Source organism: Colletotrichum phormii (assembly GCF_030913505.1).
Source record: "Colletotrichum phormii strain CBS 102054 chromosome Unknown BDP81scaffold_7, whole genome shotgun sequence".
NCBI lineage: Eukaryota > Fungi > Ascomycota > Sordariomycetes > Glomerellales > Glomerellaceae > Colletotrichum > Colletotrichum phormii.
The window spans coordinates 1,070,416-1,082,124 of NW_026851449.1; the positions used below are offsets into that span (position 1 = coordinate 1,070,416).

The following is an 11,709-nucleotide window of genomic DNA, read 5'->3' on the forward strand; positions in this document are numbered from 1 at the left end:
AGAATTGGATCCCGTGGCTGCTTCACCGGCGGGTCAACGGTTCTCTGATGTGCCGAAAGGACCCCTTGAGTTGGGTAGGTCGACCGTAAGGTATACTATAGGTGGTGTAGGAAGTAGTACATGTACCGCGTCGCCAGGGTAGTCTCGAATCTTTTCCCAGGTTGGGTTAAGGGTCAGAGATTGAAAGATGGGGTGCTGCTGCTGCTGCTGCGGCTTCTGCTGCGGACTGGTCTTCCTGATGGAAGACGATACAAAGCGATAACAGTAATGAAAAAGCCAATTGCCAAAGTTGCTGTAAGCGCGTCCAACCGGGTGATTTGGATGGACAGACGGAATCAAGCCCCCAGTGGACCAGGGGGTACGATGTGCAGCACTGCAGACTCAGATACTTGAGAATCGAGAGGCGGAAGAGGAAGAGGAGGACGGGCTTAGGACTGTGGTGGAGTGTGGCCACTCTGCCCACTTACACCCCACTGGGGGTTGGGCTGGGATCCATGGACCGGAGCATGGGATGGCATGGAGAAGAAGAGGAATGTCCCGTGTCGGGAGACATCTGCTATGACCTAGGGGTTCTGGAGTACCTGAGAGATGTTGACTTTTTCGTAGCATCGGCAGCGCCCATGGTCACATCCAAGAAGGTATTATGCAGTGGAATTCTGAGCAAGTGCATACATAGAGTAGAAGGACCCTTTGGGTTGCTCATGCACTGAACTCCTCTCCATGTTCGCCGCGACCTCGGACGTATCCATGGTGGCTTCCCTCCACTTTCTTCTCATTGTACCGTGTACGGCTACGGTGTACCTCGCCTTGTGATCAAGGTGAGTGTGGGAAGACCCATAAACCCCCCAGGCGTCAGGGCCAGAAGAGGAGTGGGATGAGGTAAGAGGCGACACGGATGGCCGTTGAAGAGGCGTGTCTGTGTGGAATGTGTACGGTAGGTATTGTATTTGGGCAAGACAAGCCGAGTTTGAGCATTGGGTTCAGACCTTGAGTGTGATTTGTTATTATTGTTTTCCCATCTTTATTTGTTTTTTGGACTAGCGGGTTGAGCACCGGCAAGAAAAAGATTGATTAAAAAAAAAAAAAAACCAAGCTGGAATAAAAAGGCCAGAAAAATGATACAGGGACCAGCTGCGGTCAAACCCGAAAACGGGCGGGGCACACTAGCTCTACGTCACCCGATTGGGCTAGCTTTGGAGCACCTTCAACCTTGGACTCTACCTAGTCTAGGTACCTAGTCTAGGTACCTAGTCTCTGGCAAGCCGCAAGTGTCTGGGAACACCTTGGAGGCAAAGCTGCGCAAGGACTGGACATGTCAGGAAGAGCCGAAGAGGAAAGAAAGCAGGTAAAATCCGAGCCGGCTAGGCCTGTTGGGTCTTTCCAGGCTGTCGCTCCCGAAGATCCTGCCTTTCCATGCTTGCCCTTGTCCGCCGCACCGAGATCCAGCCTGCCACCGCCGATGTTCTCACACGACACCTCACCCAATATGGTCCTGCTCCGTACGAATACCAGAGGGAGGTACCTTTGTACACATCTTGGCAGCCATCAACTCTGACAGTCCCGTCTTCAACTCGGCCAAAGTCGTACCATGTGCACCATGTTCTGTGGATGATGTGCGAGGGCACGCGGGGGGGGAGCGTCCAAAATACTATGAACTGCAACTGTGACAGTCACAGACAGAGGGAAACTCATGCATTGAAGGGCAGTATTTTTATTTTTATTTTACTTTCCAGCACTGGCCATCACTCGCCATTCCCGCCTCAAGTCCAGAACACTGTCTTGACCATGTAACTGTGTGTGTACAGATAGTGTGTACGATACTGCGTAGAGCTCAAGCTTCAGCTCTCAAACTCCAAAATCCCACGAGGCACAATCTGTCTCCATGGTTCGACACATGCAAGACAGGCAGTCCCCTTCCATCGAGACTCTTTTAGAAACCTCCCATCTCTTCCACGCCTGGATCCCCCGTCTTGTGCCTCTCTACCTGACTGATCCCCTTTTCCCCAATCTCTCCCAAACAACCACCCTTTCAAGTACGTGGTAGTAGGTACCTTACTCTTCCGTGTCGTCCTCCTCCCTCCCGGCCGAGGTCAACCGCGTGCAGTCGTTGTCGTTGAGCAGACACGTAGAAGAGAGCTCAGGCGTTCCATGTCCTGCTGACTCGCCCCGCCAATTGCGGCTGCAGAAAGAGAGCAACACCTGGACCCCCCATATCCCAACCTGCAGTAAGGCGAACGGAGGGGCAGGAGGAGAAAGAGCAAGATGCTGCACTGCTGCAGTCCTCCTCCGCTGCTTCCTCTGTGGTCTGGCCGCTCCTCCCCTCCCCTTCCGCGCGCCTTTCTGTCCCCAGAGGAAGACGTACCTACCTTACTGCGTGACTGCGTACCTAGAGAAAAAAGATACAAGTGACAAAGTGACCAAAAAGAAGGTGACGGATGGATCGTCGAACCAATCTCTTCACAGCATTCCTCCTCGTCCTCCCCATAAAATAACCCCGCTGCTACCCACATGGCACCTTTTTTTCTCGAACTGCGGTAGGAAGGCTCCACTTATGGCATGCCACCTTGCCCGCAGCCCTTTCGACGAGCTTAAAGGAAGTACAAGAACCGCCGAAACAAAACTCATCCAGATCCAGCCAATCACTACTCGTAAAACGAAAACGTGCCAGATCTATTGACTCCCAGCAAACCCGCACTTCCGGCAGGGCCTAGTCCTCCCCCATGCACGTTGTGGCTGCATGAAGCTTGCGTTGACAGCGTTGACGAAACCTCGAAGCAGACGCGACCAACGAAAAAAAAAAAATTCGAAAATCATCGTACGGGCAAATTGAAGAGCTATGCGAGGAATCTTTCCCACTAAACCCTTGGTACCTTCCCGCATGCCGAGCCATCGCCAAGACCTTTTCAATTTTCCTTTGCATCCTGTGCTAGCCGCCATCGAGAAAGTGCTCGCGTGCTCGCTTTCCTCTTTTTTCCCTCAGTCGCAACGTCCCCTCGTCCGCAGCTGTCGTCGTCAACGTCGCACCGCCAAGCGCCAAGCGCCAAGTCCACACGAGTTTCACACAAGCCTCGGCCGCCACGCACATTGGCAAAGCTTCTTTGCACTCTTCGTCTCACTCTCCCTTCCTCTCTCTCTCTCACACACTTTCTCACTTCTCCTCTCATATCACCGCATCTCTCAGACTCTCACTCACCCTCACCCATCCAAGAGCCATGTCAAAGACGTCAGCTCTCCAACGTAGTAAACCCATAACAAACCCCCCCCCCCCCCCCCCCCCAAAATGCTATATAAATATCAAGGAGCGGATGAAAAATTACAGCCATCTCAAAACATGCACCATAAACTCTTAAGTATTAGCATTTCATCAGAATGATATAGGACAAGACTTTGGCTGCTAAAGCAAGCACACTTGAGATGAAATCAACCCAGTGCTTGGAGCCAATGATTGCATGAACCGACTGCTCACCCACGCATCGCCGACGACACCATCAACTCTTCCCCCGGATTCCACATTTCGAGATATACTCTACATGTTATACACCCCTCCTCCTCCTCTCATCGCCCGCCATCTAGACTAAGTACTGAGTAGGAGACTTAGTCTTCCTCCAACTCTATGCACGTAAGGACGCCTGCCATTCTAGTGCAACGGTAAACTCAATCCTCTGGCCCGAACACCTTAAAGACAACCATCTCCGCATGGCTCTCTCTCGTCCGCCCGGCGAATTATCCCCGGTTCAGGCATCACCCCTCATCCTGGCATCGAAAGCTTGTCTGCAAGATAGTCACAGGAGGGGGAAGCCTATTCCCGTTTTCTTCTCGACTATCTTACCAAATGCCCTAGATATCCATCTCCACGAAACATCATCTACAAGAGCATAGGTCGTCTCAACATTCAAATCAGCACAGCCTCAACATGTACATAGTGATCTTGCTCTTCCTTCCCTCATCTATCATGATCATTCATGGAAGTTACCAAGATCGCCGCTCATGACGAGCTTTGGATGAGAGGAGGGATATAAATAGACGGGCCGGACCTTCGCTTCCTAAGGTGTACCGACCCCATGATTACCTCACTTCGAGCTCTTCAGAGGCAAGAGAGACTTTGCCACTTCTCAAAGCATCCGTCTCTTCAACGGTCCCAACGTCCGTTAAAAATTGTGAAATCCGTCATCGCTTCGACCGCCAAGAGTCCGAGAGCTCCCCCTCCGTGACGTGCTCAGCCACGCCGTTGCCAAAAGCCTACGCAGTCGCCGTCATTGCCACTGTTCGGTTCATCCCATAATTAACATGCCGAATAGAGAAAAAAACGAGATGATGTAGTCTTGGGTAGGTTGCCTCCTCAGATCGCTTCTTCGAATGGCCATCATCGTACCTTATTCCATACTTCCCAGAATAGACGGAAAGTTGCGAATCCGAGTAATAGACAGCACGTTGAACACTTCGTAGTACGAAAGAAAGTACAGCCGTAGCCATCAACGTCATTGCAGTCTGATGATACTTGTATTCAGTCTTGTTTTGTTTTTTAAGAGGCTTTTGTTTTGATTGAGCCGTGACTCCCCCTACTTTTGGCGGCACTGCGTCAGACCCGAATGCAAAAACCATAACGCAAAAAGAAGAGAGAAACAAGAGTCTTCCCCTCGACGCAACCATGCTTGATCAATAGACCCAGTTACCGAGCATGTCTGCCCGGTTGATCTTCTCGTATCAAGCAAGGGCCAACTGTCTGTCACAGAACCCCGCCGCGTCCGGAATATCGACCCTGCCCGTCCCTTCTCGTCAACCCAGATGCAGTTTGTAGGAGAGAGCCTAAATCGTGTAGACACAGAACAATATAGAAAGGAAAAAGAGGAAATCAAGTCCAGAGCGGTGTGTGGTGGTGAGCGCAGTCGCCCCAAGAAGTCTGTGCAGAAGAATGAAAGTTAGTATGCAGGGCAATGCAGCACCCTCGCATCCGCCCTGCACACAAATGCAATAACAGATAGTGGAATAGAAGACCTCCCCGTCCTTCAATCCCGCATCCTCCTCCAGGAGACCTTCGGGCTGAACTAGCAAAATCAAATCCATAACGCCATAACCCTTCCCAGCCACCATAAACTCAAGGAAATGATGCAGTCTGCGTGTCGCTGTTGTCCCCGCTAAACGCCTCGCTGTCGGGTAAACAACTGAACAAAAAGAAAAAGAAAAAGATGTTCCATATCTGCTGGAGACTGCCATAACATGATAGGCTTTGCCGGCTGGTAAATGTCTCCGCATCCTTTTCCATAGGTATGCGAGCGCTCCTGTGCTCTTAATTTCCCAACACCCCAGATCGATCCAACGCTCTGGGCGTTGCCCCGTCTGCGTCATCCTCTCTGTTCGTCGGAAGCGGCTTCGGTGTCTCGTCAACGTCGGGCACGAGTGTCTTATCTTCTGAGCTTATGCCACTATCCGGAGGCGTGCGCGTGGCTGTGTCTCGCAAAATCTCGTACGAAGGCATATCGATCTCCTTGGAAGGTGTCACGACCTGTGTGACAGGCTCCGGCGTACTTTCAGATCCAAAAGTGACACTGTCGTGGCTATCGGCCCTCATCATCTCAATCCCTAGCTTGGAGCTCGGCAGTAACGCTTTGCCTCGGAATAGCTTGTCCCGTCCGGAGCCAAGCTCTTCGTCCTCATCGTCGGCCGAATCTGTACCCTCGGCAAGGCGCTTCTCCATGTGCTCTTTCCGGGCTTTCAGCTTCTCCAACGAAGGCGGCGGTGCGGATCGTCGAGTGTGCTCCAGCTGACCCGGAGCAGACTGTTGCGTCACCAACTGTGGGAGCTGTGGCAATGACTTTGGTGATTTGATCGGTTGAATAACTTCATCCTGGCTGATACCCAGGCCACCTTCGTCCCAGTCGCCAGTAGCCTTCCTGCTGATCACCACCGGCACATCATCCGTTGATACTGACTCGGAGTCCCCGAAGAGACTAGAGCTGATGGAGTCCTCACGTGAAGTAATCAGGCTGCTACCCGGCCGTCCAGCGTACAGCGATGAACTTGACGTTGGGCTGTCGTCTGCTCGAGAGCTGGTTTGACGGAGGCTAGAGGGCACAGGGTGAGAGTGTCCAAGAGACATCGAGAAGTTGACGCCAGGCGACTCGGGCTTCCACTGACAGAGATTCTTGAGAACTTCGGTAAGCTTAGAACTCGAGATGGGCTTCTCGATTAGTGAATCGAAGTAATGCGGAGCCTGCAGCTCTTTGAGATATGCTGTAATGGCGACGATGGGCGTATGCGAGTTCGTGTTCTTAGTCTCCCGAATCATGCGGGCCACATCAGCGCCATTGATCTGAGGCAATCTATACTCCAGGAAGATGATGTCAAACTTGATCTCGCTCATGGCGTATCTGACAGCTTCCGATCCATTCGATACCGAAATGGTACGGCAGCGCAATTTCTCCAGGAGCTTTTCCATGACCATGCGGGAGACCGGATGATCCTCACAGATTAAGACATCCAGTGGGCGGAACATCGGACCCCCGTCAAAAGCAATTTGAGAAAGGCGACGGGAACTCTGGCGGCGACGCTGCACTCGGAGAAGAGCATTGTGCTTTTCGCCTTCGTTGTCGGACGATGAAGGTGACATGTCGAAGACCTGGCTGCGACGATTGCGGTGGTGCGACAGAACATCGGAGGTAATTGGGCTACCTTCTTGGGACTGCGAGCCAACAGTCAAAGATCTCGACCGGCTACTCGAGGCCTGCCTGGGCGTTGACACGATCTTCTGCGGTGATAGAGCTAGCGGAGGTGGTGCAGCCCCACGGCCCTTGACTGGGGAAGCAGCTACGCTTGTCGCCGCCTTCTGCAGGCTCGGCGGTACTCGGGGAATGTCAAGGGACGTAGGCTGATGAGATACACTCGATTGCTGTGAAAGGCTGGAAGAGTTGCTGGAGGCTTTGCGCCGGCCTTCGCTGCCTTGGCCCGCGACGAACGAGACTAGCAGTGGCGACGATGGCTGGGATGCCCTGCTAGGGGACGAGGCCGCGTGACTGAGGCCGGATGGCGATTGAGGTCGGTTCTTCGCATTAGATATTGTTCTCTGGATAGGGTTGGCAAGTACTGGGCTGCCCTCGAGAGCTGGGCCAGGCGAAGTGACACTGCCGCCTGGACTTACGACAGTCGGTTTGTTTTGAGATGCCAATGCTTCTGCCCTGAGTTTCTGAATGACGTCCTTGTTGGCCTTTTCGAGCACAGGAAGGTTCTTGAAAGCGAAGCTGCCAAAATCATCGGCAACTACAGGCTCACTAAGTCGTCTACTCTTCAAGTCCCTGACGTGCGGAGGAATGTGAAGAGGCATCAAGTTGCGTTTGATCGAGTTGACTTGAGATCGGACCCTAGACAGAGCGTCATGCGGTCGGTCATGGTAGTCAGAGCCTGCGCCAGAGACTGGCGGTGAAAGCTGATCCTCCATCTCTTCGGCGAAAGACTGCAATACAGCGCCGCGAGCGTCAAAGTATTCGGTATCTTCGGGATGCTCGAGCTGAGGAACGAACTGAGCCTCATCCTCCAATAGAGTCTCCCAGTTGACACCCTCAAACCAAGAGTGGCTTCGAATCTCATCTCCACCGCAAGGGAACTTATCCTCCCGGTTGGCTCCAAGGCGCGACTGGGGCTCCATACAGAGCAGCTTGTTGATCAGATCCTTCGCCTCGTCTGAGATCGGCTCGCATTCGTTCTCATCCGGCCACTGAATCTTGCGTGCAAGGATGTTTTCAAAGACTTGCTCTGCTTCGTCGGCGTGGAATGGCGGGAATCCGTAGAGAAATTCAAACATGATGCAGCCAACAGACCACCAATCACTGGTCTCGTCTTGCTTCTCGCCCTTGATGGTCTCGGGGGCGAGGTAGTCGGGTGTCCCCACGAAACGGCGGTTGGTGTCTTCCGGATCGAACAGGGCCATCGGCGGTGGCATCATCGTAGACTGCGGGGGAGTATTCTTTCCCAGATAGTCAATGCTGGACTGAGTGCTGGTATGATGAAGTGCCGCCATGTCTGGCGAAGGTTGGCCGGTGCTTTCACTCGCATCATCGTGCGTCGGCTGGGCGTTTTGAATCGGGGCATTATGCTCTTGGTCGGCCAAAGAAAAGCTGTTGAGCATGCGAGCAAGGGTTTCGCTACCACCGCTTTCGCTACGGTGACTAGAGACTCGTCGGACCTCCGGCCCTCCCAGGGCGAAGTATGAGGGCTGGCCGCCGCTGGAGCCAGTGTCGGGTGTCATCTGTGGCGTCATGCTAGGTGAGTAAGTATGAGGGTGAAGATCAAGTGAGGTAGACCGGGACGATGCCAGAGATGCTGAGCGAGCAAATGGACCCTGCTTGAGGAGGTCGGGCGTGGGATCGGAATTCTGACTGTCCAGCGCTCGCTTCTGTCGTCCAACTAGACCCATGCGCGAAAGACCGAAGTCCGTGAGCTTCAGGTGGCCTTTTTGATCGATGAGCAAGTTGTCGGGCTTGAGATCGCGGTGGATAATGCTCCGACTGTGCAGGTGTTCCACGCCAAGAACCACTTCACCTAGGTATTTTTTCACCCAGTCTTCCGGAAGACCACCAAGTACCTTGATCAGAGACGCACAATCGCCACCATTGAGATACTCCATCACGAGATACAGGTAATCTTTGCTGGAAAAGGTCCAGTAGAGCTTGGCGACGAATTCGCTTGTGCCTTGCCACATCATGATGGCGCGTTCAGCCTTGACATTGCCAACCTGATTCTTGGCAACCATGTCTGCCTTCTTCAACACTTTGATAGCGAAGTATTCTCCTGTCGACTTCTTCTTGGACAAGTAAACACTGCCAAAAGCGCCTTTGCTGATTGGCTTGATAATCTCGAAATCTTTGATGGAGGGAGGCGCCGGCCTTGCCTGAGGGGGAGGCTGATGGGCAGCCATTCTGGGAGACGGCGGACCTTTCATCACAAACTCGGACATGGCTGCTGAGGACTGTCGACGGTGGTGATTGGCTGGCAAATGAGCTGGAGAGCTGAAATCGCTCCCGGGTAGCAAGGGTGATGCTTCTGGCGACGTAACGCCATCTTGTGGGAACGGGAAATTGCGCGGCTTGATGATTCGTAGAGGGGATGATGGTTGGTTCATACGCGAAGGTGATTCTTGTCGTCGAGGTGAAGACGTACCGGGCAGAATGATGCTTCTGCGATGATGTTGTCTCGAGCTAGCTGCCCGACGAAGATCGCCAAACTCAGATATCGGGGAGTCGGTACGCGGTGGCTGTCGAGAAGTAACAGAAGAAGAGCGAATACTTCCATCGCTGTCTCCAGCGTCACTCTCGAAAAGCAATGACTCTCGCCGGGACTCGCGGGCAGGTGCAGTTGGGTTTAATCCTCCCAAATTCGATCTCGGCGTCGGGCACTCTCTAGGGCTGCTTGAGCGCGCTGATCCCACAAAGGAAGTAGGTCTTGGTCTGTCGGTGTTGTCATTCAGGCTGACGTTTTGCAAAGCAGCCGCAAGGGCCGAAGGATTTTCAAACGATCCCTGAAAGAAGAGCTCCTCCTGCGCCGGCGTGGCTTGCTCCTCTTCCCCGTCTTCAGTCGAATCGCTCAGCCGACCAGCAGCGATTCGAGCTGCTTTCCGCATTGCCTCATCAATGCAGTCCTGAACGATGACAGCGAACTCAATTCTAATGCGCTCCGCATACTCGATGATTTTCCGGTGTCTGAAGACTGCTTCAACCTTGGTTTTCGCGGCCTTCTCAGTGTCGGCGCAGAGCAGAGCTAGGCCCTGTTCTTGTTCCAAAGTATTGTTGCTGGGTGATTGCCACTGCATGACTTGCGAAATGCGAGACTCGGATTGAGGAGATTGCGTCCTGATCTCGCCGGGGTTTTGCGATGAAGCCTCCTTCACCGCTGGAGTGCTGACTTCGATGGCGGTATCGCAGAGGTCAAGAAGCAACTCAACAATTCTTGCTTGAGGACGTCTGATGGCGAAAGAGCGAGCTCGCGAGTGGCCGAAACCACCTGATCTCTCTCTTGACTGCGAAACGGAACTTCCAGGGGATGACGAGGCTGATAGAGGAGGGCCAATTGGCAAGCCCTTGTACTCAGCAGCTGGGCCAGAAAGCTGATCGCCTGTAAGTGGCCGGCTTTTTCTCGCCTCGAGAGCATCGAGAACTTTCACAATGGAGTGTCGGTGGTCCGTCAGACTGTCCTGCGCCATCTGCACATCCATCTCTGCCCGGTGCTCCTGAAGACACAGGTCGGTGTGTTTTTCGAACCACCAAGGAGAAATCTGTCGCTCGCAGATTCGACACAGAACGGGCAACGGCGGTGGGTGGTTTTCGGGGTCATCGACGCCAGACTCGGCTAGCTGCGTAAGATAGCTGGCAAGGACTTCGGCACCGGATCCAAGAGAGTCGACGATCACAGCAGGGAGGTCAATCTTGATCTCTCTGGGTGCGATGTAGGGTCGAATCATCCACATTGTCTAGCAAGCGCTTTGTTAGCAAGGAAGTTGGGGTGATAATGAGGTACCTACATGGCTCTCCCCCCCCGAGACACCATCGTACACCATGATGCCCTGGGCTTCCAGGTCGATTGCCTCGGGAACCCTCTCGTTGGCCTCGTTTGGTTCCTGGTCTTGAAGGCCTTCGATGGGCAGCAATCTGGATAGTGGGCCCATTGTGACGGCGAAGCGTACTCTATGGCTCCGCGAGTCGTCCTTCTTCATGTACTCTACGGTATCCGCAAAGGCCGTTTTGTTCTCGCTGATGATCAAGTCGGCTATCGCAGTTCCTTTGACCGAGTCGGGCAGAGTGCCAATCACATCGGTCCATGACGGACTGACCCATCGGATAGTGCCGTCGAGGTTGAGGTCGAGAATGACATTGAGAGTCTGCTCGGCAGCTTCACGTAGTTCTTCTCGCTCCTCTCGGATATCTTCGCTCAAAGATCGTTCCATGACGCCGGCCTGTGCCCGAAGAGAGGTCACGGCCGGTGGCGCCAGCATGTTGAGTTGCGGTGGTTCCATTGTGGAAGAGAAGCGGGTGAGATCCCGAGTTGTTTCGATACCATTGGCCGGTTTGAACCGTCTCGGCAAGCGAGGACTGTCTGGAGAGTGTGTGTTCGAGGTAGGGCGTGAAGATGTCGTGGCTGTTGCAAGTCGCGAATTGGTTCAACTCGAAGCACCGAGTGAGAGCCAGGTTGTCTGGCAAAGGGCCAAGACTAAAGGCAAGCCAGACCACGAGACATGACGAGAATCGAAGCAAAAGGGTCCAAGGCACGAAGTAGCGATGGGAGCTCTAGTGTTGAACACAAGACGCTGCCCACTTTACGGCGGAGGCGTGGCAAGAGAAATGAAGGTATTGTCGGCGACGAGCGGTCGGAGGCCCCAGGAAAGGAGCTTGAAAGTCGGAAGGGATTGCTCGACGTGGACGAAAGTGAAGGTGATCGAATGTCGGTGGTGGTGGTGGTTCTGGTGGACCGACCAAGGATTCTCGATTCTCCGTTGTCTATTCGAAAGCCGGGCGAGGACGGAATGAGTCGACGAAGGGAGACGCGAAGGTGAACGCGACGATAGGCGTTGCAGTCAGGGCCAGAGCTCGCAAGGTCGTTGGCCGTATTGGGCCTTGTGTGTCGTCGTCAAACAAAACACCAAAAGAAAACTCTGGTAGGAAGAAAAAAAAAGATCCCAGGGAACGGCACAGGCAAAAGTTCACGCCGCAGGGTAGCCCTTTGTGA

General features: G+C 53.5%; 2 protein-coding genes across 2 annotated transcripts; one reads left to right on the top strand and one right to left on the bottom strand.

The window, feature by feature from the left end:
* The first annotated feature begins 1 nt into the window (after position 1).
* BDP81DRAFT_204923 (uncharacterized protein) lies at positions 2-480 on the top strand. Its single transcript, XM_060582590.1, has one exon. It carries the CDS (start codon positions 121-123, stop codon positions 391-393), a length of 273 nt encoding a protein of 90 aa, XP_060446877.1. The 5' UTR covers positions 2-120; the 3' UTR covers positions 394-480.
* A 4,488-nt stretch (positions 481-4,968) lies between these two features.
* Positions 4,969-11,108, bottom strand: BDP81DRAFT_204941 (uncharacterized protein). The gene is made up of 2 exons (XM_060582592.1): positions 10,508-11,108; positions 4,969-10,456 (listed from the first exon to the last, which is right to left on the bottom strand). The coding sequence occupies exons 1-2, from the start codon at positions 10,997-10,999 to the stop codon at positions 5,288-5,290; spliced, it is 5,661 nt and encodes a 1,886-aa protein (XP_060446878.1). The 5' UTR covers positions 11,000-11,108; the 3' UTR covers positions 4,969-5,287.
* Positions 11,109-11,709: the final 601 nt, after the last annotated feature.

Excerpts from the sequence above, each read along its gene's own strand:
- BDP81DRAFT_204923 (XM_060582590.1), top strand. The coding sequence starts at position 121 with ATGTACCGCGTCGCCAGGGTAGTCTCGAATCTTTTCCCAGGTTGGGTT.
- BDP81DRAFT_204941 (XM_060582592.1), bottom strand. The coding sequence starts at position 10,999 with ATGGAACCACCGCAACTCAACATGCTGGCGCCACCGGCCGTGACCTCT. Across the intron at positions 10,457-10,507 it reads TCTCGGGGGGGGAGAGCCAT|ACAATGTGGATGATTCGACC; the intron begins GTAGGTACCTCA and ends AGCGCTTGCTAG.